Source organism: Bubalus kerabau, chromosome 21, assembly GCF_029407905.1.
Source record: "Bubalus kerabau isolate K-KA32 ecotype Philippines breed swamp buffalo chromosome 21, PCC_UOA_SB_1v2, whole genome shotgun sequence".
Taxonomy (NCBI): domain Eukaryota; kingdom Metazoa; phylum Chordata; class Mammalia; order Artiodactyla; family Bovidae; genus Bubalus; species Bubalus kerabau.
Window position 1 is genome coordinate 11,396,239 of NC_073644.1, and position 27,809 is coordinate 11,424,047.

General features: G+C 37.0%; 1 protein-coding gene across 1 annotated transcript in view; it reads right to left on the bottom strand.

The window, feature by feature from the left end:
• Positions 1–27,809, bottom strand: part of CCDC102B (coiled-coil domain containing 102B) — a 227,602-nt gene that overhangs the window by 33,753 nt on the left and 166,040 nt on the right. Inside the window, exon 7 of the mRNA XM_055559652.1 lies at positions 3,961–4,064. Within this exon, the coding sequence (XP_055415627.1) occupies positions 3,961–4,064 (104 nt within the window). The remainder of the gene's footprint in view (positions 1–3,960; positions 4,065–27,809) is intronic.

Here is a 27,809-nt window from a genome sequence, read left to right on the forward strand (position 1 = left end):
TCTCCAAGAGCACTGTCATAAGATAGAAATCACATATTCTGTATATATCATTTCATATTTGACATAAATCAGTGGTAATATGGAGAAGGCAATGACACCCCACTCCAGTACTCTTGCCTGGAAAATCCCATGGATGGAGGAGCCTGGTAGGCTGCAGTCCATGGGGTCACTAAGAGTTATACATGACTGAGCGACTTCACTTTCACTTTTTACTTTCATGCATTGGAGAAGGAAATGGCAACCCACTCCAGTGTTCTTGCCTGGAGAATCCCAGGGACGGGGGAGCCTGGTGGGCTGCTCTCTATGGGGTTGCACAGAGTCGGACATGACTGAAGTGACTTAGCAGCAGCAGCAATATAATAATAAACATTCCCCATTGTGATATCATTTTTTTTAGGTTGCTCAATATAAACTATGCTTCTGTTACTGTAATTCTGTTTTTAAATGTTTATATTTAAAACTGGTTGATATTACAATTAATGCAAAGGGGTATTCTTTAAAATAGTACTGAGGTTTCTTCATTAATGTGATTATGAGTGTTCTAATTAAAATATTTAGGTTTCAACTTTCTTTTATTCTGAGAGTTTTCTGATACGTACAATTCTAAGCATTTCCCTACAATGAGAGTTAATAATATTTAAACAGAAAATTTGACATTTATTTTACTGGTTAATGCCTATCTTTTTATATCATAATATTGTTCCTGACATTTTTCTAGTCTAATATATGGAGTTTCAGGTATATAATGTCAAGATCATTATTACTATAAATGCTGTCTAGTGAAAATGTGAATAATCATACAAAGACATTTCAAAATCAGTAAGAAAACATACCTAATAGGAAGCTAAGATTTATGTAGTTGAAGTCAAGGGCAAGTAGCATTAGTATTTAACATTTTTCTGGGAGGCATTTCCAAGATTTCTTTCCAGTATATTTTCTTTCCATAAAAATTTGCTTTCTAAATGTATTTTCTCTGGAGGAAATTGCCTCTTAAAAAGTAGAGTGAGATGAATAAACTAATATTTTTTGCATATTTATTAATGTCATGTGCTCTGTCAGATGTTTCTTAAACATTATTTTATTCAGTCCTTAAGGGGGTGTTCTCGAGTTCTACAATAAGTAACATGCTCAAGGTCACAGAAATAATAATATAGCAAAGTGTATCTGATTTAGCTGGAGGAATGTGGGCAGGGGCAAAGTCTAATCAGCTGGGGGCTAGAACTGTGAATTTTTGTAGATCTGATAATGCATATAGTGATTTTGCAGGAAGATGTTTTTTAAAGACATTTAATGGCACCCACTCCAGTACTCTTGCCTGGACACTCCCATGGATGGAGGAGCCTTATGGGCTGCAGTCCATGGAGTCACTAAGAGTCGGACATGACTGAGCGACTTCACTTTCACTTTTCCCTTTCATGCACTGGAGAAGGAAATGGCAACCCACTCCAGTGTTCTTGCCTGGAGAATCCCAGGGACAGGCGAGCCTGGTGGGCTGCCATCTATGGGGTCGCACAGAGTTGGACACGACTGACGACTGACATGACGTGATAAAAGTATTTGGGGATAAAATGTCATGATACCTATGCCAATAGAATCTGGAGGAAGGGGCACTGTGAAACTCCCCAGGACAATTCCTCAGGACAAGAGAGAGACCCAACAAACAATGGCCATTTCTCACCCCTGCTGAAGTATCAGGTATAGGAGTGAGGTTATTTTGGACATTCTAACCCCAGAGAGCTCTGTGGAATGCAGCTGCCAGAGTAAACCGCACCTCATCTACATGGAGGAGCAAACCCAAAGAACTGTGGTAAATGTATTAGGCAGTTAAATATTGGGGTTAATTCATGTTGCAGCACTAGAGATCTCAAACAGACATTGGTATCTGGACGTGAGATGCTGCCACAACAAAATAGGTGGCACTGGTTTAGGGACATTGACAAGTAGACACTGGAAAGATGGTAAAGAGGCTATTAGCGCTGGTGTAAAAGCAGTGAAGCCATTGCCACTGGAGACAGGGAGACATTTGTGCATTGTTGCAATGATGAGGAACAGTGTCATCTGTGAGCACATGGAAACTAAAACATGTGGTCAACCTGTGGGTCTAATCAGCAAGATTCCCAGGCAGAATGTCCAAGCCTGTGGGATGAGTGTTTGTAAGAGAAAAATAAGTGAAAAAAATAAAATTTTAAAGCAGATTTCAGAGGACATAGAGAAGGCAGTCTCAAAGTAGGAAATTGTCTCCAGGTAAAAATGAAATCAAATTGGCCAAACAATTTTTGTTAAGAACTAAGTGAGACTTAAGACAAGGCTTAATAGAACTTTACGGGTCGTGGGGCCCATCCTGGGACCCCACCCCTGGCAAGGGCACATGCAGTGGTCAGTGGAAGGCCACTGACTGGCCTCTTTGTCCCTGGGCCTAGAGGTAACGATACAGTCTTTTACAAAGAGACAAACTAGATGATCAGACAAGAGAAAGCTTTATTTACAAATCGATTAATAAATATTCATCCCCACTAATGGGAAAAGAGGAAGACCAGGTCCGCTACTTTGGAAATAGCGAGGTAGGATTACATAATGTTGTTTAAATAAATTTCTTTATCTAAAAACTAAACATAAATATGAATAAAGCAGTAAACTATACTTTATAAAAGTCTCAAATACTCCTCTATGTGCAATTTTGCGCTTTGCTTTTGTTCATGCAACTGAAAGGAAATCACAGCTTTATTTCCACCTGATTTATACCTTGATACTACTTTCCAATACTGGAGGACTTTTCCAAGACGTTACTGCAAACTATTTATCCAGATGAAAGTCAAAAGCCCTCTCAGTTTGAGCAACTTTGCTTTTCCTTAACGTCAGTCCCAGGTGATTCATTACTTTTCTGAGATTATTTGTATCAGTTGGAGTGTAAATCCATAGTATTTGACACCTCTGTCCACTTTTACCTTTTATGAAGAACTATCCCAAATTGATTGATATCTCTCTGGGCTGAAAACATTTTTCACAGAACATACCACTCCTACCATATAGATTATGCATATGTGTTTTTGTCTATCAATTACTTAAACCACTGCTTTACTTAAGTACAGTGATTCTCTTATCCACTGTCCAGTGAACTGAATGGCTTACAACTTATATTTTCTTACAAGTATTATAACTCCTTCTATTTATGTAAAATGTATTCTGAAAGCTCCTTTTGTCTTTCAGAAATTTTATTCCTTTAGAACTAAAGTTGATTTTGTGTGATATTTAAACTATCTTTATTATAATGTAACATTTATTAGGACAAATATTAATAAGAGTTAAGCAGCCTATATATTTAAGTTTATTTTAATGTTTCTAATATCTACATTACTTTTTTTTTTTACTGGAATATAATTGCTTTACAATGTTGTGCCTGCTCTATAATGAAGTATACATATGTCCCCTCCCTCCTGGGTCTCCTTCCCTCCCCACCCCATCCCACCCCTCTAGGTCATCACAGAGCACCAAGCGAGCTCCCTGTGTTTATAGCAGGTTCCCACTAGCTATCTATTTCACACAGGGTAGTGTGTATATGTCAATCCCCGTCTCCCAGCTTGTCCCAACCTGCCTCACATCCACATGTCCATTCGCTATGCCTGTGTCTCCATTTCTGCCTTGGAAATAGGTTCATCTGCACCATTTCTCTAGATTCCACATACATGCATTTATGTATGACATTTGTTTTTCTCTTTCTGACTTAACTTCATTCTATATGGATGGGCAGACTCTGGGCCATCCACATCTCTACTAATGAACCCGTTTCATTCCTTTTAGTGGCTGAGTAATAGTCCATTGTATATATGCACCAAATCTTCTTTATCCATTCATCTGTCATTGGATATTCAGGTTGTTAAGGAAATTACGAGGGATAAAACATCAAGATTTCCTTATCTAAGGTCCCAATCTTGAATTCAACATGTTTTATGAAATAATTACCGATTTTGTAAGTGCCTAAGTTTAATTTCCAAGTTTTCATTTGTTTCTTTCTGTTCATTCAAAGATCTCTGGAGCTTATGGATCTGATTCAGGAAATCATCAAGCTGAAAGCAAAATAGAAAAATGCTTCAGGTATGATGACTGAAATAAGAAAATCTCTAAAAACAAGCCTGTTTGTTGTGTAACACATTCTTAGGCATGAAATTATTTTGTATATATGCATGAATACATAGTAATATTATTTTTAATTATAAAATTAGTTCACATATTTAATAATAAACATCCACATGGACTCTAGAATATTTGACAGAATCTTTTCTATCTTGGCACTCTTGCCTTGTTTCTAACATGGGCTCCCCTACCTTATTATTACCATGACTTTGCAAATGGTTCTGTTTTCATGTGTGTATTTATACATATACTTAAGTATAGTATATACGTGTGTGTGTGTGTGGTAAGTTGTGTCTGATTCTTCATGACCTCATGGACTGCAGACCGCCAGACTCCTCTGTCCGTGGGATTTCCCAGGCAAGAATACTAGAGTGGGTAGTCATTTCCTTCTCCAGGGGATCTTTCTGACCCATGGATTGAATTCGTGTCTCTTGCATCTCCTGCACTGGCAGGTGGATTCTTTACCACCGCACCACCTGGTAAGTTCATAGGTACAAACAGAAATATCCTTTAAAATGTATTCTTTTAGTTGTTTTTAACTTACACATAAAAAAATGGGTATTATGCTGTTTATAATTATCTGATACTTCAATTGCTAAGACTCATCTACATGAGTGTCTCTCTGTAGCCCTGTTCTGTTTTACACAATTATACTGCACAATAATGCTAAGTCAGTAACCACCCTCTTGTTCACGAGTAGTAGACTGTCTGCAGCCTTGAGCTGCTGTGGACTTTTGTGTGCGTAACTCCTGATGTATATGTGCAATGTAGTCTCTGAAGACATATGTAGGAGAATTGTCAGGTTATATTTTTTAATGTTGAATTTTATAAAAGATAAAGCTAAAATGTCTCCCAAAACAGTTTACTAACTTACCTCTCAAAGGCAATTAGATGGTCTCCTGATTGTCAAGTACTGGGAAAGATGTGCTCAATGTGAGATGTTAAAACTTTTGCCAATCCTTGCTAAATAAATTATGGTCAATACCTCTTTATATTTTTATTGGTTCAGTGTCTTTCTTATTCCTATTCAGGTCTTCTGCTCATGACTCTGTTTGGAGCTCTTTTCTTTTTTCAACCTGTACCTGTTTGTGCTGTAATCTTGACACTAACCCTTTGTCAGTTGTAAGTGTTCCGAGTATCTTCACCAAGTATTATCAAGTTTACACCTTATTTTTTTCCATTTTATTTAAGAGAGCTTTGGATAAATAAATGTTATTTTACTAAACATTTATCTATTTTCTTTTACAGTTGGGATGTATTTAATGATGCTAAAAATACTTCCCTATTCAAAGCTTAGAAAAATATTAATCTATATTGTCAACTAAAATTTGTTAAGGCTTTGTATTTGTCATTTAAGTCCTAGATCAAGATGGGATTAACTTTTCTATATGGTATGAGGTATTGTATTATTGATACAATTTTATTTTTTATCTAAATAAGCATATTGTAATAGTCAGTTAGTTGTTAGCCTGAGTGGAGTTTCCATGGGGTAGGTTTTGGATACTTTTACTGTTGTCTTTTCTTCACAAGATCTAGCAACCATATTCATCCAGTTGAATATTTCAAAATCATCTGGACATTTTCATGGATATAGAAACAACTTTAAGACAAAAATCTTACCTCTCCAAAGACTGCTGAGCTGTGGCACTAGAGTAAAATAAGGTCAGTGTGATAATTTTGATTATTCTTACAATTTTATTAAATATGAAATCTTTCTTAGTATGTATTAAAGAGTCAAAATATTGCTAAATATGAAAACTGATACCAATTCTCCGATTCCTTGGCCAGTGTTATTCAAGTTAAAACATTTTAAACAGTAGAATTCTATAGAGTTGAGTTGGTGGTATTATCTTCCAGGAATAAAAAGCTATTTCTTTTCATAACTTCATGGAGTAATACCATTCTATAAAACTTTTCCTATCAATTATTTGTGCCCATGAAGTAAACATTGTTAAAGTATATCAAAATTAACTCTGAAATAATTTTTTTATTTCTGAATGTCAATCATTGACACAATTTTAGTAATACCCATACTCTTCTGACATCCACAATTTTAAAGTTTATTTTCTTACCATAAAAGTTCTCTCTTATCTAACCTGTGCAGGTTTTTGTGGACTTCGCTTTTTCTTGTTTCTACTTTATATAAATGTTGAACCAGAAAATTTTTTTTTACAGATCTTCTACATTTCTCTAATTCTCATTTTTCTGCAGTTAATGTAACATGTATTTAATATATTATGCTTATGTTGGATTTAATCACTGTATTTTACTTGAAGTTATTCAAATCAATAGTGTTATCTATTTTGTTAGAGAAATGTTACAGAAGTATTTATTAGAGTACAAATATCTATGTATTACTTAAAAGTTCTTACAAACTTTAGTTCAGTTCAATTGTTCAGTCATGTCCGACTCTTTGTGACCCCATGGACTGCAGCATGCCAGGCCTCCCTGTCCATCACCAACTCCTGGCACTTGCTCAAACTTATGTCCATTGAGTCGGTGATGCCATCCAACCATCTCATCCTCTGTTGTCCCCTTTTCCTGCCCTTAATCTTTCCCAGCATCAGGGTCTTTTCCAGTGAGTCAGTTCTTAGCATCAGGTGGCCAAAGGATTGGGAGTTCCAGCTTCAGCATCAGTCCTTCCAATGAAAATTCTAGTAGGCCCAGACTATTTAGCATATAGACTAATTTTGCCTCTTCAGTCTTACAACCAATTTCATTATTTAGGGAGGAATCAATGCTCAACATTCATGATTCATTAAATATTTTCTATCAGGATAAAAATGATAAGAATAAAATAATAGGCTAATAATGATTGACAATTATTATTCTGGACTATTAGATTATTTCATATTTTCATACCCTTCCAAATATCTACTTGGAAAAAAACCCATCTATTTGGCATTACCTGGGACAATTCCCAGATGACTTAATGAATCAATGAGAAATATTAGCTTCTTGTATTTTTTTCAGTTTATAAATTTTCATCTTTTATTCTACCCTTTTGGACTTTAGGAATGCCAATGTGGGAAAATATGAGAACTAACTGGACAACTTAATTACAGATAGCTATTATTAGATATTTAAGGAATATTTTGGTACAACAAAGAATAAAGTGTTGAAGCTGAAACTTCAATACTTTGGCCACCTGATGCGAAGAGCTGACTCATTTGAAAAGACCCTGATGCTGGGAAAGATTGAGGGCAGGAGGAGAAGGGGGTAGCAGAGGATGAGATGGTTGGATGGCATCACCGACTCAATGGACATGAGTTTGGGTCAACTCCTGAACTTGGTGATGGACAGGGAGGCCTGCTGTGCTGCGATTCATGGGATCACAAAGAGTCAGAAACAACTGAGTAACTGAGCTGAAGAATAAAGAGCTTAAGTTATTTATTATATTTGAAACTGGGATAATCGGAATAAATTTGTAATGCATTTTGGAAATGTATGCCAGAAGTGTTGACATTCATGTTTTTAAGAAGTTATCATGTATTGAAATGTCTGAAAAATAATATGAGACACACAAAAGCTCTTTTTGCTCAAATATTTTTCATTATGTTCATGAAAAAGTCAAATTGACCTGAATGGTTACAGAAAGTTTCATGTTTAATTATAGTTCATCATTCTGATAGAACATTTTGCTGACATTAAAATGTTTAACTAGGCTTCATAATGCTATTTCATGATATTTAACTTTGGTTAAAAAAAGCTCACAATATTATGAGTAATGCATTACATTTCTTGTATGAAATAACATATAAAGAAAAAACAAAATGATACAAAATACTGGTGGAAATGTTCTTCGAAATCTGTTAAATGTTATTTTTTATTGTAAATTTTATAAAAATTTAACTTTAAGGATGTTGAAAATGCAATGGAAAATGCCCAATGTGGAATTCAGTCCTTATCTCAAAGACTTGGTTCGCATCTGATTCTAATCACATGTGCTATGCTGCTTCAGTCATGTCTGACTCTTTGCGACCCTATGGACTGTAACCCTTTGTCCATGGGGATATTCTGGGCAAGAATACTGGAATGGGTTGCCATTCCCTTCTCCAGGGGATCTTCCTGACCCCAGGGATCAAACCCACATCTCTTATGTCTAATCACACAAACTAATCTACAACAAAGGAGGTAAGAATATATGATGGAGAAAAGAATGTCTTCAATAAGTGTTTCTGGGAAAACTGGACAGCTGCATGTAAAAGAATGAAATTAGAACATTCTCTAACACTGTGAATGCATGGAAAGTTGCTTCAGTTGTGTCTGACTCTTTGCTCCCCTATGGACCATAGCCCACCAGGCTCCTCTGTCCATGGGATTTTCCCGGCAAGAACACTGGAGTGGGTTGCCACGCCCTCCTCCAGGGGATCTTCCTGACTCAGAGATTGAACCCAGGTTCTTCGTCTCCTGCATTGGCAGGTGGGTTCCTTACCACTAGTGTCACCTGGACTCAAAAGGGATTAAAGCCCTAAATGTAAGACCAGATACTGTAGAACCCTAAAAGAAAACACAGGCAGAACACTTTTTGAGATAAATCACAGCAAGATCTTTTTTGATCCACCATTGAAAATAATGAAAACAAAAGCAAAAACAAACAAATGGGATCTAGTTAAACTTACAAGTTTTTGCATAGCAAAGGAAAAAATAAGCAATGAAAACACAGCCCACAAACTGGGAGAAAATATTTGCAAATGATAGGATGGACAAGAGATTAATCTCCAAAATATACAAACAGCTTATGTACCTCCAGAGCAAAAAAATAAATTTAAAAAATGGACAGAAGATCTAAATAGACGTTCCTCTAAAGAAGACATACAGATGGCCAAAAGGTAAGTACATGAAAAGATACTCAACATCTCTATTAGAGAATGCAAATCAAAACTACAATGAGGCATCACCTCATACTATTCAAAATGGCCATCACCAAAAATTCTACCAACACTGAATGCTGGAGAGGGTGTACGGCACACTGCTGATGGAAATGTAGACTGGTGTAGCCACTGTGGCGATCAGAACGGAGGTTCCTTAAGGAACTAAAACTAGGGTACCATCTGATTCAACAATCCTACTCAGGCATATATCCAGAGAAACCACACTTTAAAAAGATACACGGACCCCAATGTTCACTGCAGAACTAATTACAATAATCAAGACATGGAAGTAACCTAAATGTCTGTAGATAGACGAATGGATAAAGAAGATGTGGTACATATATACAATGGAGTATTACTGAGGAATAAAAAGGAGTGAAATAATGGCATTTGCAGCAATATGGATAGATCTAGAGATGATCATATTAAGTGAAGTAAGAGAAAGACAACTATCCTATGATATCACTTGTATGTGGAATCTAAAAAATGATCCCACATACAAATGATTCCACTACAAATGAACTTATTTACAAAATAAAAAAGACAATCCTAGAAAACACACTTATGGTTACCAAAGGGATAAATTAAGTTGTAATTAATATATTTATACTATTATATATAAAATAGATAATCAACAAGGACCTACTGTATAGCACAGGGAACTCTACTCTGTAGAATCTATATGGGAAAAGAATCTGAAAAAGAACAGATTAGATATATGTACATGTGTAACTGAGTCACTTTGCAGTATACCAGAAACAGAACATTTAAGTCAAATATGCTCCAATACAAGATTTTTTAAAAGCAAAAACAATCTAATTAAAAACCAAAATCACTATCAAATAAAAGTGACAGAAGTTATTTTCCTCATTCACAGTTATAAATTCTGATATTAAGTAAGGAATGAACTGTTGGTGAAATCTCTCAGAGACTGTGAGCTTCTTGCAACTGATGCACATGCATACACACACTTTCCCTGTCCCCACTTGTGCACCAGATGCCATCCTCTTTCACCTACTCAAGGTCACACATACTTTCATCAATACAGGGTGCTCTCTCATATATTATCCTGTTTTTTCTCTATTTGATCATTCCATCAGGGACTTTGTACTCACTGTTCCTTCTTCCTGGAACCTCTGTTCAACAGTTATCTGGATGATTAACTTTCATTAACATCTTCCACGTATTTATTCAAATCTGAGGCCAGACATCATATTTAATATTGCAGCCTGCATTGAAAACAAGAACACTGCTTTTTTCCCCCAGGAGTCATATGATTTATATATGAATTGTCTTGGTCTCTGTCCACTGGAATGAAAATTCCTTGCAAAAGGGATATTCATTTTATTCATGTATAGATTTCAAGTGCTTAGAATAGTTTTGCATGTATAAAAAGAAGAATAAATGGATGCTGGGTAGGCTAAAGCAACAGATGCCCTTCTACTTTTGTTAAATGTCTTTGCCAAGAAAGACCATAATTTGCAAATTCTATAGCCTTGATGTCCTGAAACTTCCATATACCAGATAAATTCAGTTCAATATTTATTGTTGAGTACATAATAACTGCATTGTTCCAATTGCTTCTCTGGTAAGGCCCCAACCAGTGTGGCTGAAATCTGGGTAGATTCCCAAAAATTTGTGATTCAAGAAAAATATGCTTAAACCATGTATACAAGCTTGATCAAAATGGCAATATAACAAGGTTTGGCTATAGTCTAAGACTTAGTCATATGGAGACAGTGACTTCAACTAAAAAGGACTTGCAATTTATGTAAACTATTTATCTCTATCCTTGAAAAGAGAAAAATGAAATAAAAACTAGAAAAGGAAAGCCTGTTAGATGCTGCAGACAACAGCTCATAGACCCATTTTTATTTTTACTATAAATCCTTACCTAAATCTAACTGGAAAGGATTGATAATCAGTTTTGATTAATCTTTCCATTAGTAATGGAGCAGGACTCATTCCTGTCACTGAACTGACATGTTTAGTATTGGGTCTTCTGGCCAGTCTGCTCCAGGGCATCCATAGTGGGGTGTCTTCATAAGCTCTCCAGTTCAGGATTTGATTAAGGTAATGAAGGATCGCACAACTTCAGGTAAGTGTTGTTGCTGTTCAGTAGCTAAGTCGTGTCCGACTTTTTGTTGGTGGGACCATAGCTCACCAACCTCCTCTCTCCATGGAGTTCTCAAGGCAAGAACACTAGCGTGGGGTGCCCTTTCCTTCTCCAGGGGATCCTCCTGGATGAGGGACTGAACGTGTGTCTCCAGCAATGGCAAGCAGATTCTTCTACCACTGAACCACCAGGGAAGCCCTCGGGTAAGTGACCTGTTAACAAATTCCCTAAACTCAACTCATGTAATGAAGAGTCTTTGTAAGGAATAAGTGAGTATGACAACTTGTTGACTGTAAATGATTAGTACAGACTAATTTTCCAGATATTTTTAATTGGAACTGAAATATTCTGAACCACTTAAGGAATATACCACAATATACTGTTTACCTGGAAAAAAAAAAGATCAAAATCAATAGGAACATTTTACTGAAACTTCTTGGTGATCTCTGATGGAAAGTGGTTGTTGCCTTTCAAGAAGTTTGCTAAATATATAGCTTATGTTACATGATTCTACATATTTTTCAATGTCAGAATTAATTTCAAGTTATGAAATATTGCTATCTATATGAAAATGATGAAATGATTTATTGCCTACTAGGCAATTGTCATATGTTTTAAAAATGTGAAACAAGTAAGCTATGCATTAATGTAATCATTGAAATATTTGTTGAACTTTGAGGTCTGTAAACGATAAATTTGCTAATGGGGTAAGGTAACAGTACAGTTGCTATAGGGTTCACAAAACTAATATATCTCAACTGAATAATAATTAAAGTCTTTAGAGCAAAAGGAATGTTCACTTTTAAATGAACAGTTCAACTGAGTAACTTGATGAAGTGACACATGGTTCAGATTTGAGAGATTTCCATTTTAAGAAACTATATTTTGGGAAACCTAGAGATAGTTTCTCTAAGTGGACCTTACAGTGAATGAAAGACAAAAATTATATTCCCAGTAATTTAAATCAGTTACTTCCCCAAAGGCTTTATTGTTATCTTAGTAACAAAAACAAACAGGAAAAAAAAAATCCAAAAATACCTACCAAGCCAGAATAATTTTCCAAGTGACTATATTTCCTTCTTTTGGGGAACACATGTGGATATATCTGTGAAAAAACCTCTACATTCCTAGCAACAACAAAAGTATAAAAACAGTAATAGAATTAGAAAAGAATAAATTTGGAGAACTGACACTTTCTGAATTCAGTACTTACTAAAACTGTAGTAATCAAGGCAATACAGAAGGACAGACATTTAGGTCAGTGGAATAAAAGTATATCAAGAGTACAGAAAAAAGGTACTACATTTAGGGTCACCTGGATTTTGACATGAGTGTTAAGATATTTCAATGGGATAAAGAATTATCTTTTCAACAAAGAGTTCCAGGAAAACTAATAGTCACAAGCATAATTTTGAAGTTGAACTCCTACCTCACCTCAGTTAAAAAAATTAACTCAAACAGGCTTCTCTAGTGACTCAGCAGTAAAAGAATCCACCTACGATTCAAGAGACAAGGGTTTGATCCCTGAGTCAGGAAGATTCCCCTGGAGAAGAAAATGGCAACCCACTCCACAAATCTTGCCTGGAAAAATCCATGGACAGAGAAGCCTGGTGGGCTACAGTCCATGGGGTTGCAAAAGAGTTGGATATGACTTAATGACTATTAATAAACAAGAGCTCAAAATGAGTCATAGACCTAAATATAAGATCTAAAACTATAAAATGCTAGGAAAACAGGGTAGTAAATCTACAGGGCATTGAAATATTCAATCTTCTTTTACACAAAACACCATGAGCACAAGTAACAAAAGGAAAAAATAAACAGACTGGACTTGATTAAAATTATTTCTAAAAGTTTCAAATGAAACTATCAAGAAGTTGAAAAGTTAATATAAATATCAGAAAGTATTTACAAATCATGTATCTGAGAAGGGGCTTACATTTAGAATATACAAACAGAACAAATCAATTTTTTAAAAATGGGCAAAGAACCTTAATATAAATTGTTCCCAAGAAAATCTACAAATAATCAAAAGTCATTAAGGAAATTCAAATCAAAACCACAATAAGACACCACTTTACTTCTATGAGTTGGTTTAATAAAATAAAAGATGAATTCTGATAAATGGTGGTGAGAATGTAGAAAAATTGGAACCCTCAAACATTGCTTGTGAGAATGTAAAATGGCACAGTCACTTTGGAAAAGAGTTTGGTGGGCCTTAAAAATGTAAACACAGTTACTATATGATACAGCAATTCCAAAGGAAATAAAAATGTACATTTACACCAAAGCTTGTAAATAAATGTTCATAGTAGCATTATTCATGGTAGCCAAGGAGTATAGCAACCTATATACTTATCATCTGAAAAAGGAAAAGCTGTAGTATAGCCATACAAAAATGAAGTATTGATCTATGCTACAGTATGGATGAACTTTGAAGACATTATGCAAATTGAAAGGAGTCGATTACAAAAGGCCATCTATTCTATGACTCTATGTGAATGTCTAAAATTGCACGGAGATAGAGAGTAGACTAGTGATTGCCAAGGGCTGGGGATAAAGTGAAGATGGAGAATGACTGATAACGGAAAGTTGGATTAAGTAATTGTTAGATAACGCTATGATTTACTAAAAGCCATGAACTGAACACTTCAAAGTGTAATTTTATGGTATATGAATTAGATCTCAGAAATGTTAACATAGACAATAAGAATAAATATGGCATATTCCCATTGCTGTAATATTTATATATTAGGCCAAACAAAAATTAATTCTAGGGTAGCTATAATAGAAGGAAGTCAATTGAATATATCCAGTAATTTCAGATCTCTTAAGAATGTTATCTTAAATAACTGTTATCACTTGAATCTAGAATATTTCATTGCTTTACCTCTATATAATGAACTCTTGAATTGGATGGACTTGATGCCTTAAAAGTCTAATAGTTATTAGCACTGCTTTAAGATGTATTGACCTACATAATCTTATGTGACTATTTATATACAAAGCATTCTATTAAACAGTTCATTTTAGCTCAGTTATTTTTCTTTTCAATAAATTAAAGCTGTATGATGGTCAGTGAGAGCTAAATGTTTGGCATCCTACCATGCTGATGAGTCTTAATTTATGCCCTGAGGGACCAATACTGAGAATTTGTTCAGAGTACCATAGCAACTGTAGAATCAAAGCCATGATATTATGTGACAAATTTGTAGTTGAGAGAACACTACAGGATTCCATTGGATCACCTGGGGCAGCAATATTACAAGTGTTTACCATGTAGCATCTTGATAAGGGAGACTTAATTGGTGTTAATTTTATCCAAATTACAGACAACTACAGAGCATCTATTTCCATAGAGTGGAATAGTCTCATCAAAATGTGTGACAAAACACTAAGAGTATTTAATTTGTAAGCAGTATCTCACAAGGGTTTTGATATGGATCTTTATTAAAACTGACTTCAAGTTGCATTAAATGACCAATATCTAATGTGCACAGAGAATAATAATATCTTGTCTAACAGCAAAGGAAGACAAAACATTGTCAAATAATATTAATTTTCATGACAACAGTGTTTGTATTGGATCAGCATCTTGAGGTATATATTTCCCACTTTCCTCTTTGAGAATCTCAACAGTTGAAAACATTATTAAAGTACCCAGGGGGCCAACAATCCTTCCTTCCCTATTGTAAGTTACTTAATTAACACACAACAGATGTCTACTTTCGAAAGAAGCTTTTCAAGAGCAGTGGACTATGTGCCTATTTGCCCTTGGGTATTGGAGTGAATTCCAGCATCATGAAACTTAATGAAGAAATGAAATTGCCATTTTCATCCAAAGTTTTAATCTCTTATCACAGGTATAGAATCAGCAGGTTTAAATCAAAACTAACGTTGAATATGGGTACAAAAATACAATTATTCTTCATTATTTTAACTAAAAGAAAAGGAAATTGCAGAAACATCAGTTATAGAAATGCAAATATGAAATGTGATTAGAACTGGAGAACTCTTAAAGTAATATAAGCATTAAGAACAAGAGAATTCAGTACAAAACCACTCAATTTTACCTAACATCATTTGAAAACTCTTCCTCACCTCTTTATACTCAAGCAATTTAGCCCACTTAAAACAGTGCCTGCCACCCTATCGGCCACATATACTGGTGACAATCTACTAGTAGTCAGAGAAATCTGTTTCTATTAATACAATAGAGTGTATTAGTGTGGTGCTGCTAAGTCATTTCAGTCGTATCCGACTCTGTGCAACCCCATAGACGGCAGCCTACCAGGCTCCTCCATCCTTGGGATTCTCCAGGCAAGAACACTGGAGTGGGTTGCCATTTCCTTCTCCAATGCATGAAAGTGAAAAGTGAAAGTGAAGTTGCTCAGTAGTGTCAGACCCTCAGTGACCCCATGGACTGCAGCCTACCAGGCTCTTCCATCCATGGGATTTTCCAGGCAAGAGTACTAGAGTGGGGTGCCATTGCCTTCTCCTGAGTCTAATCCCTGCTAGGCTCCTCTCAATACAAAGTCATTTTACAATCCCTAAGATTCTTACATGTTAAAAATATACAAAGTAGGTAGTCAAATATTTCTAAGTCTTAGGTTAAGACACATGCAGAGCTGAAGACATGAAAACAAGATTGAGATCAAGAAGCACAGCAGAAGGTGAAACCCAAGAAACACTGATTTTTCTAGAAGCCTAGAGAGTAAGTTACTTTTAGAATGGGATTGATTGTGTCAAATTACTATGATATTTTGAGGAAGATGAAACCCAAGAATGGAGCTCTGGCTTTAAAAATGTGGAGCACATTTGTGACCTTGACAAGTTTGCATTGGTAAAGAGGCAGAGATCAAAAGTATCACTGTTATGATTAGAGACAGAATGAAGGCTATGAAGATAAGAAGTTAATATCATACATCTCTTTCAAGGATTTGCTGTAAAAGGAGGGAGTAAAATGTAATAGTGGCAGCAATGAGGTATGTAAAGGAAGTTGGTTTATTTTAAACATTATATATGTAAAATCTTTATACATGCATATGTATATACATGTGAATGTATACATATATATGTAATTTATTATATATGTATATATAAAATATTATATATACATATTATTTATATGTATATATAAAATATGTAAAATATTTACCACATATAGAAATTGAGAAATTTCATCCATAGTACCCTGGGATTTCTTTGGAAGGAATGATGCTAAAGCTGAAACTCCAGTACTTTGGCCACCTCATGCGAAGAGTTGACTCATTGGAAAAGACTCTGATGCTGGGAGGAATTGGGGGCAGGAGGAGAAGGGGACGACAGAGGATGACATGGCTGGATGGCATCACTGACTCGATGGATGTGAGTCTCAGTGAACTCCGGGAGTTGGTGATGGACAGGGAGGCCTGACGTGCTGCAATTCATGGGGTCGCAAAGAGTCGGACACGACTGAGCAACTGATCTGATTTGATCTGACCAGGTATATAGGCAGAATATAGGTGTTCCAGTTGATATAAATTAGTTGAGTAGATGTGATGGTGAGAGTGCATATTCTGTATTCCACATTCCTGTTTGTCTTTTTCCCTCAGTAAATTCAGCAGAAAGATTATCAGCTCAGAATGTGGAGGAGTGAGGAGGGAGTGTAAAAGAGAGAGGAAGTGAAATAGTCATTTAGAAAAGTTAATGCTAGAACACTATAATGCTACTTGAGATGAATTTAAACCAAGACCTGTTAGCATAGCACTTGGTTCTCTAGTGCCATATGCAGCTGCAGACAAAGCAGAGGGTTGCATTCAACCAGAGCTTGAGTTTCACAAGTGAATGTGTGCAAAAGATATGCAGGCAAGGAGATGGAGGTATAATGCAGAGAAAGGATTATAATGTTGAGACATCACATTTACGAGTAAGGACTGAAATAAAAAATGGAGGTGGATAAATGACAATGTAAAGATAGTATCAATAGACTGTATACTCCAAAGGGTTGAAGTTTTGTGCTTGGTACTGAAAAAATTAAACTGGAAAGATAAGCTTATGTTTGGAGAGTCTGAGACCCTGAAAAGGGTGTAGTAATTGATGAAGGCAATATCAAGTGTGACCTTGGGAGTAGGCTGGTAATGTCGAGTGAAGGACAAGATAATCTGAAAGGAAGAATTTGAGGAACTGAGAGGGCACAGTGCTAAAAGCTGTTGTTTGGGATACTGTGCTCAGTGATAGAGTTAACAAGAATAGAGGAGTGACATCACCAAGATGGCGACAGAGGGTGTTTCTGATTTCACACCCCCTCACAGGATGAACCGTTGGCAACTATTCATGGACAAGGCACCACCAGAGAAAATCCCAGGACACAGGAATGAGGCTGAGGTGTCCCCTGCACCAGAGAGACCGAGACAGACAGTGTTGGAAGGTGAGAGTAACAGCCACACACTGACCACACTGCCGTGCCCCCAGGCTGGGGCAGTGCACGGTTCCTGTTACCTGAGGCCGTAATGGATCATGCCCTCTTCTCCTTTAGGAGATCTGCCCTAAAAACCCCACCCACATGACTGCAAGAGCATTTTCTGATGGGGATGACTGTGCACCAACTCCAAGGACTCCTGGATGCTTTAGACTCATGCTTAGAACACACATTTTGGATTTGTCTGGTGTAGACTCTGTACCAAAATGGTCTCAGTCTAGATCTGACATCATGGTTCTGACTTCCCTCCCTCCCCAACCTCCAGAGAAGCATTCTGGATCTCAGCTCTGACTCTGCTCTACCTTCTACTTCTCATTAGAGTCCTGCCCCATTGTATTCGGAAATATGATCACCTCTGAAACATACAATTCAGTTATTTGATGCACCGATTTCACTCCCAAAAGTGATGGCTTTCAATCAAATATGCGATTCCCAAGAAGGAACAGAATTATACTTCTTCCTTTCCTAAGCTAATCAGGTACTTGAAGCAAACAAAAACACCAGAACCCTAGTGTGCTTTTTTAAATTGATAACTTTAACCAAAAATAAAATATTTTCTGCTATTTAAAGCAATAAAATATGAAGCTATAGTAAGAACATAGATATTATATCTTTAGGAGATGGCTGTATTTATTCATCTTGCATTAAAAAACACTCAGTTTTCCTCCATGAAAGGAAAAAGAGACCTGTTTGTTGTGCCGCTATAAATTTTAGTTCTGCATAATAGTCATCATTGAAATGCTTCAAATTACAAATTTAAATATGCCTAATTTTCTGTGGTTTGTAGTTTATCTGATTTCTGAACTACAGCAGAGCCACAGAAATGAATAGTTATACATCTGGTTTGTGTATCTTTTTAAACTTCCCAAGTTGTTAATTTATTATAGCATGATGGAAAAATGACTTATAAGAATTTCAGTCTTAGAGTTCTTAGTGTTTAAATACAAGTAGTCATTTCTTTTTTAATTATTCCAGTTTGAGCAACTCTAAAAAAATAATTTAACTTTTCACATGAAATAATCAAAATGTCATAATAAATGACTTACTAAACATCTTTTAAATGACAAAACTTCAAAATAAGACAAGTTCAAATATCATAATTTTTATTTTAGAAAGTTAAAAAAACAGGCGTATTTGAAAGTAATATAATTCCACTCTTGACATTTGTTTTTACAAACATAATGTTAATATCCTAAATATGTCATTTTTCTCATTATGTATTCCGTATGAGAAAATTTTAAGGATTTTAATTCTTTTGACACAATAGAATGTCCCTTGTTTTATCTTACCAAAATATTTGGAATAGTTTACTATTAAGCTCAATTGTGGTTTTTGCAAGGCAAGAATATTCTGATTAGAGCAGAAAAAAAAAAAAAATTGTTCCTGAATGTTCCCTTTGAAATGGCTCACCAGGGACTTGAAACACTAAGTTTTTATCAAAATGCCTGGTAATCCAATATAGAAACCAAGATCCTAAAGAAAACTCTCTCTTTAAATGTTCATTTACAGAGAATAATATTGAATGCAGTGTTGCAAAATTGCTGTGCAAAAAATATGAAACTGTATAAAACCAGAGGATATATTTTTAACATGTATTTCAGCACCTGAATTGGTATCTTAACTCTTCTTCTCCACATCTGACTATGGTCTTGTCATTTACTCATTCAGATTTCTAAAATTACTGTAATTAAAGGTCTAATTTCAGGATTGTAGTAAGATTTATATGAGATAATAATTATATTAATATCTATATTAATGAATGAGTATAATTGATGTTTAGAAGTTTATAATTAGGATTAAATATTATAAGATATTATGTTAAATACTGGAACATTCAATTAAGCACTGTTATATACTGTAAGATTAAACACTGAATATTTGATCTGGGACAGATTAATTATGCACAATTTTTCACATTTTAGGAGATGGTGTTTTACTTTCCTCAAAGGTTTCATTAAATCAACTACCCCCATTTCAATGGTAGAATTTATGTAATTCCACAGATTCTTCTTCACAGACAAGGAAAGGGTATCCATCCCAGAGAGGCTAAGTGATTAGCTTGAGATCACACCACTTGTAATACACGTGTCTGTTTATTTCCACATCGAAATCCAATCCTTTATGTTGCCCACTCTACCATATGTGGTATCATATACTCAGAAACTAGATATGAGTAGTGTTAAGAAAGACAGGTGAAAGGATATACTCAGTCATGGATCAGAAAGCTACTACCTTTTATAAAATCATCTGCATCTCTTTTCACTTCACATGATTAAGATCCCTAGGCAGATGGGCTCAATAAAGGACAGAAATGGTATGGACCTAACAGAAGCAGAAGATATTAAGAAGAGAATGCAAGAATACACAGAAGAACTGTACAAAAAATATCTTCATGACGTGATTATCTTCAAGATAATCATGATGGTGTGATCACTCACCTAGAGCCAGATATCCTGGAATGTGAAGTCAAGTGGGCCTTAGAAAGCATCACTATGAACAAAGCTAGGGGAGGTGATGGAATTCCAGTTGAGTTCTTTGAAATCCTGAAAGATGATGCTGTGAAAGTGCTGCACTCAATATGCCAGCAAATTTGGAAAACTCAGCAGTGGCCACAGGACTGGAAAAGGTCAGTTTTCATTCCAATCCCAAAGAAAGGCAATGCCAAAGAATGGTCAAACTACTGCACAATTGCACTCATCTCACACGCTAGTAAAGTAATGCTCAAAATTCTCCAAGCCAGGCTTCAGCAATACGTGAACTGTGAACTTCCTGATGTTCAAGCTGGTTTTAGAAAAGGCAGAGGAACCAGAGATCAAATTGCCAACATCCGCTGGATCATCGAAAAAGCAAGAGAGTTCCAGAAAAACATCTATTTCTGCTTTATTGACTATGCCAAAGCCTTTGACTGTGTGGATCACAATAAACTGTGGAAAATTCTGAAAGAGATGGGAATACCAGACCACCTGACCTGCCTCTTGAGAAATTTGCATCCAGGCCAGGAAGCAACAGTTAGAACAGGACATGGAACAACAGACTGGTTCCAAATAGGAAAAGGAATATGTCAAGGCTGTATATTGTCACCCTGCTTATTTAACTTATATGCAGAGTACATCATGAGAAATGCTGGACTGGAGGAAGCACAAGCTGGAATCAAGATTGCCGGGAGAAATATCAATAACCTCAGATATACAGATGACACCACCCTTATGGAAGAAAGTGAAGAGGAACTAAAAAGCCTCTTGATGAAGATGAAAGAGGAGAGTGAAAACGTTGGCTTAAAGCTCAACATTCAGAAAACGAAGATCATGGCATATGGTCCCATCACTTCTTGGGAAATAGATGGGGAAACAGTGGAAACAGTGTCAGAATTTACTTTTTTGGGCTCCAAAATCACTGCAGATGGTGATTGCAGCCATGAAATTAAAATACGCTTACTCCTTGGAAGGAAAGTTATGACCAACCTAGATAGCATATTCAAAAGCAGAGACATTACTTTGCCAACAAAGGTCCATTTAGTCAAGGCTATGGTTTTTCCAGTGGTCATGTATGGATGTGAGAGTTGGACTGTGAAGAAAGCTGAGCGCCGAAGAAATGATGCATTTGAACTGTGGTGTTGGTGAAGACTCTTGAGAGTCCCTTGGACTGCAAGGAGATCCAACCAGTCCATTGTGAAGGAGATCAGCCCTGGGATTTCTTTGGAAGGAATGATGCTAAAGCTGAAACTCCAGTACTTTGGCCACCTCATGTGAAGAGTTGACTCATTGGAAAAGACTCTGATGCTGGGAGGGATTGGGGGCAGGAGGAGAAGGGGATGAAAGTGGATGACAGAGGATGAGATGGCGGGATGGCATCACTAACTCAATGGATGTGAGTCTGAGTGCACTCCGGGAGTTGGTGATGGACAGGGAGGCCTGGTGTGCTTGGATTCATGGGGTCACAAAGAGTCGGACACGACTGAGTGACTGAACTGAACTGAGTCGTCTGCTGTAGAGCAGAGTACCCCCTGGTGCCCATCCAGATGTGTCCACTCACCCTGTGACCTAAGGCCCAGATGCTCCTCTTCTCAGCCCCCAGGAACAACCTGCAACCAACACCCTGTACCGAAGCCCTCTTAGATCTGTGTGAGACTCTCCCTGGGGTATGGACCAGACACTGAGTTGACACAAGTTAAAACACATACACACGACACAAAGAACAAAATGTAAAAACAAAAAAAAAACAAAAAAAAAACAAAAAACATTTAAAAGCAGTCACAAAATCTCATTAAGTGGCTGCACATGGAAAGAAGGGGATGGGAGTGGGATGTCAGTATAAAAGGATATGTAAATACAGAAGACAGATTTGCATGAAGAATGAATGGTGCTGAGAAGTGAGACTAACTCAACCAAAGAGGAAGAAGAAAAGTGATTATTCTTTGCTGTGTTGTCTATTGTTGTCTTTTTTCCTAATGAGGTTTTTATACCACTTCCATTTTTCAGAGCATAAATGAGTGGAAACAATAGAACTGGATGAAAAATGCTAATAAAGTATCAGACATTGTTCAAAAGAAGAATAAAAATATGTTGTTGTTCAGTCACTAAGTCGTGTCTGACTCACTGTGACCCCATGGACTGCAACACGCCAGGCTTCCCTGCACTTCACTATCTCCTGAGTTTGCTTAAACTCATGTCCATTGAGCTAAAAGTATTGCCTCGAGTTAAGAGGAGAGGGAAACACTAACAAATGATCATGCTCGAAAGTGTTCCATATAACCTGTCCTTAAAACATGCTGATTTTACTAGGTTCTTATCACACGCTATATTTTCTACACACAAATTGAAAGAGTTTCAGCTTAGAATATAGCACACATGATGCATTTGGTTTGTTATTAAGTTCTAAAGGGGATTTTACCTTTTTTTTCCCTCCTAGTTTTTTGATTGGCAAATAAAATAATAGAACATAGTTAACACGAGAAAATACAATTTATAATATGCAGAGCATGAATCAACATAAGTATAAAGAATTCCAAAGCAAGGCAAAGCGAAAGTCACTCAGTCATGTCTGACTCTTTGTGACTGTAGCCTGCCAGGCTCCTCTGTCCATGGGATTCTCCAGGCCAGAACACTGGAGTGGGTAGCCATACCCTTCTCCAGGGGATCTTCCTGACCAGGGACCTAAGCTGGGTCTTCTATATTGCAGGGAGATTCTTTACCACTAGTGCCACCTGGGAAGCCCCAAAGCAAAGCAAAGTGAGGTATATATTATTTTGACTAAGGAGATGGAGCATTACTAAAGTAATGCTCAAAACTCTCCCAGTTAGGCTTCAATGGTACGTGAATCAAGAGCTTCCAGATGTTCAAGCTGGATTTAGAAAAGGCAGAGGAACCAGAGATTAAATTGCCAACATCTGTTGCATCATCAAAAAAAGCAAGAGAGTTCCAGAAAAACATTTACCTCTGCTTTATTGTCTATGCCAAAGCCTTTGACTGTGTGGATCAAAACAAACTGTGGGAAATTCTTCAAAAGATGTGAATACCAGACCATCTGACCTGCCTCCTGAGGAAACTTTTTGCAGGTCAAGAAGCAACAGTTAGAACTGGACATGGAAAAATGGGCTGGTTCCAAATTGGGGAAGGAGTACATCAAGGCTATATATTGTCACTCTGCTTATTTAACTTATATGCAGAATACATCATGCAAAATGCTGGGATGAAAAAAGCATAAGCTTGAATCAAGATTGCTTGGGGAAATATCAATAAGCTCAGATATGCAGATGATACCACCCTTATGGCAGAAAACAAAGAGGAACTAAAGAGCCTCTTGATGAAAGTGAAACAGGAGAGTGAAAAAGTTGGCTTAAAACTCAACATTCAGAAAACTAAGATCATGACATCTGGTTCCATCACCTCATGGCAAATAGATGGGGAAACAATGGAAGCAGTGACAGACTTTATCTTTTGGGGTTCCAAAATCACTGCAGATGGTGACTACAGCCATGAAATTAAAAGACGCTTGCTCCTTGGAAAAAAGATATGACATACCTAGACAGTGAATTAGAAAGCAGAGACATCACTTTGTCAACAAAGGTCCATCTAGTCAAAGCTATGGTTTTTCCAGTAGTCATGTATGGATGTGAGAGTTAGACCATAAAGAAAGCTGAGTACCAAAGAATTGATGCTTTTGAACTGTGGTGTTGGAGAAGACTCTTGAGAGTCTCTTGGACTGCAAGGAGATCAAGCCAGTTAATCCTAAAGGAAATCACGATTTCCTGATTATTCATTGGAACCTGAATATTCATTAGGAGGACTGATGCTGAAGCTGAAGCTCCAATACATTGACCACCAGATGCGAAGAACTGACTCATTGGTAAAGACACAGATGCTGGGAAAGATTGAAGGCAGGAAGAGAAGGGGATTACAGAGGATGAGGTGGTTGGACGGTTTGAGCCTTCTCAAACTCAATGGACATGAGTTTGAGCAGGCTCCAGGAGTCAGTGATGGATAGCAGCCTGGTGTGCTGCAGACCATGGTGTCACAAAGATTTGGACATGACTGAGCAACTGAACTGACTGAAGGAGATGGAAGTACGGGTCTAAGGCTTAAGGGGAAAGTAAAGCCCAGGAAGAAGCTATGTTATATTCTTTTAGATAGTAAGAGGGAAAGTTCAAAATTCTGAGTCTTTGGGCTTGTTTTCAGTTCTAAAAATACACATGCCAGAGTGGCACAACTTGGGATGCTGCTGCTGCTGCTAAGTCGCTTCAGTCATGTCCGACTCTGTGCGACCCCATAGACGGCAGCCTACCAGGCTCCTCCGTCCCTGGGACTCTCCAGGCAAGAACACTGGAGTGGGTTGCCATTTCCTTCTTCAATGCATGAAAGTGAAAAGTGAAAGTGAAGTCGCTCAATCGTGTCCGACTTTTTGCGACCCCATGGACTGAAGCCTACCAGGCTCCTCTGTCCATGGGAGTTTCCAGGCAAGAGTACTTGGGATGGCTTGTCCTAAACCCCTTTAGGGACAATCTACGTGGTTGGTAGGGTAAAGAAAGAGCAGGATCATGATAAATGATTGCAGGAAGTGGTACCCTTCAAACTATCCACAGAAAGAGGATTTATTAGGATTTAGATTAGCTGTGTATAGTGATGAGGATGCAAGACTTCTGCTCATGTTATAGTGCAATGATGTCTTTATTTTAAGGACACTTGAGACAGTTTTGGGCTTTCCTGGTGATCTGATGGTACAGAATCTGCCTGTAATGCAGGAGACCTGGGTTCAATTCCTGGGTCAGGAAGATCACCTGGAGACGAGAATGGACAGTTTTACTGAAAGCTGGCCCAGTTAGGGGCACAACTGTACTGGTCTTTGCCCATATATTCCAGTTGAGGTGTCAGATGATAAATAATTAAAATGAACACATAAATAGCCTTTAAGCACTGGAAGGAAAAGAAATATGGCCAATTCTTTCTTGCAGCCTATAAATACCACCATCTTGACACTGATTTTGCACATTTAACTTTAAACATTTATGTTGGGCTATCCCCAGGGACACTATAAACCTCTTCTGGGGAAGAACTCAGGTGTATTTTAACATCTAACACAGAAATTCAGTTCAGTCGCTCAGTCATGTCTAGCTATTTGCGACCCAATGGACTGCAGCACGCCAGGCTTTCCTGTCCATCACCAACTCCCGGAGCTTGCTCAAACTCATGTCCATCGAGTCAGTGATGCCATCCAACCATCTCATGCAGGAGGCAATAAATGGACTGGGCTGGTTTTTGCAGTTCAGTTCAGATCCTGAATCACTGGTCACCACTTCTGTCCCCACATGAACCTGAAACTGGCCACTTTATTATTTATTTTTAACCTTAACCTGAAACACTTACCACATCTTTTTCATAGATAAATTCAAATTTCAGTCTATCACCATTCTCACAGTCTTAAAATTAGCAGAGTGTAAGTTAATGAGATTTCACCAAAATATATTTAGGGCTAGGAAAGGTCTGTGCCCTTCCAAATAAAGGCTTGTTTAAAAATCAGCTGTTAATTTAGATAATTAATGTTCTGTAGGTTTGAACAAAGTGTCTCTCACATTCATCACTGCTGATGATATCAGACTTTTAGAAAGATACACCTTTTGACACCAAGAGCATTAAAATGCAAAGCCAGAATTAGCTAAACGGTAATAAGGTGATTAAGGTGATAATTACTAAGTGTAAAGCCACGCCGACAAATGCATTTAGCAAAACACTAGCATCTTGAGTGTAAACTTACATTGTTCATAGTATCTTATTCTTTCCACCTGTTTAAGTGATTTTCCATCTTTTGAACTTCTCTCAAAACTAGAAGATCATATCAATTAGTTTTGCAAATTACTATGATACAGGTACAAACTACAATGGACTAAAAGCCTGGTTTCTGTAGCAAGCCATTTCATTTATACTCTACTGGTAAAATCTGTTACTGTAAATGTGTGTATTTGGTGGGGACCAAAGTTACGAATTTGAATTTCAATGGTGGCAGTCTTTTCTCCTTAGAACAGGGGTTCTGATAAGTCATTAGAAAACAGAATCATTTAAGAAGTATTTTAAAAACACTCATGCAGAGGCCCCACCCATAAAAATTGACTTTGCTACTAGAGATAAGTCTTGAGTATTAATATTTTTACAACCCAATCAGAAATGAGCAGAAAACCTAAATAGAGACTTCTCCAAAGAAGATGTACAGATGGTCAAGAGGCACATGAAAAGATGCTCAACATCACTAATTATAAGAGAAATGCCAGTAAAAATTACAATGAGATATCACCTCACACCAGTCAGAATGGCCATCATCAATGTCTACAGACAATAGATGCTGGAGAGGGTTTGAAAAAAGGGAACCCTCTTGCTCTGTTGGTGGGAATGTAAACTGGTGCAGCTACTCTCAACAGCAGTATGATGGTTCTTTAAGAAACTAAGAATAGTTTCCATATGATCCAGCAATCCCACTCCTGGACATATATCTGGAGAAAACCATGGTTTGAAAGAATACATGTACCCCATTGTTCACTATAGTGCTGTATACAATAGCCAAGACATGGGAGCAACCCAAATGTCCACTGACAGATGAACAGATAAAGAAGATGTGGTATATTTATACAATGGATATTACTCAGCCATTAAAAAGAATGGAATAATACCATTTGCAGCAATATAGATGGACCTAAAGATTGTCATACCAAGTGAAGTAAGTCAAATATCATATGACATCTTCTCTATGTGGAATCTTTAAAAACAAAATGAACTTATTTACAAAACAGAAACCAATTTACAGCCTCAGAAAACAAAACAAAATGATTACCAAAAGGAAAGGTTGGGAATTTGACCTTGACATAAACACACTATTATATTTAAAACAGATAACCAGCAAGGGCCTACTGTTGGCACAGGAAACTGTATTCAATATTCTGTAATAAACTAAATGGGAAAAGATTTGAAAAAGAGCAGATACATGTATATGTATAACTGAATCATTTTGTTGTACACCTGAAATTAACACAACATTGTTATTCAACTATACTCCAATATAATTTTTTAAAAACAGATCTAAGGTTGAAAAAAATAAGATATTTCAAAGGGTTTTTATTGTGCAGACAAGTTAGACAATCATATTAGACTGTGACCTTTACACTAGGAATATATTTGATCTATAGCTGAGTACTTACACCAAATCTTAGTTCAGTGAAGAAATCCATGAACTCTTGGAAGCATGAAAGTCATCTCAAAGTTAACTGATTCTTCTTTCCCTTATCATAGAGCTTTTATCTGTCAGTTACCATAGGCTCCTTCTCATCTGCTTCGTTTGTGAATTGTAGGTATCTAGGACTTTTCCCGGAAAACGCAATGGCACCCCACTCCAGTACTCTTGCCTGGAAAATCCCATGGACGGAGGAGCCTGGTAGGCTGTAGTCCATGGGGTTGCGAAGAGTCAGACACGACTGAACAACTTCACTTTCACTTTTCACTTTCATGCATTGGAGAAGGAAATGGCAACCCACTCCAGTGTTCTTGCCTGGAGAATCCCAGGGACGGGGAAGCCTGGTGGGCTGCCATCTATGGGGTCGCACAGAGTCAGACACAACTGAAGCAACTTAGCAGCTGCAGCAGCAGGATTTCTCCGGTGGCTCAGACAGTAATGAATCTGCTGGCAATGCGAAAGAACTAGATTTGATCCCTAGGTTGGGAAGATCCCCTAGAGTAGGGAATGGCTACCC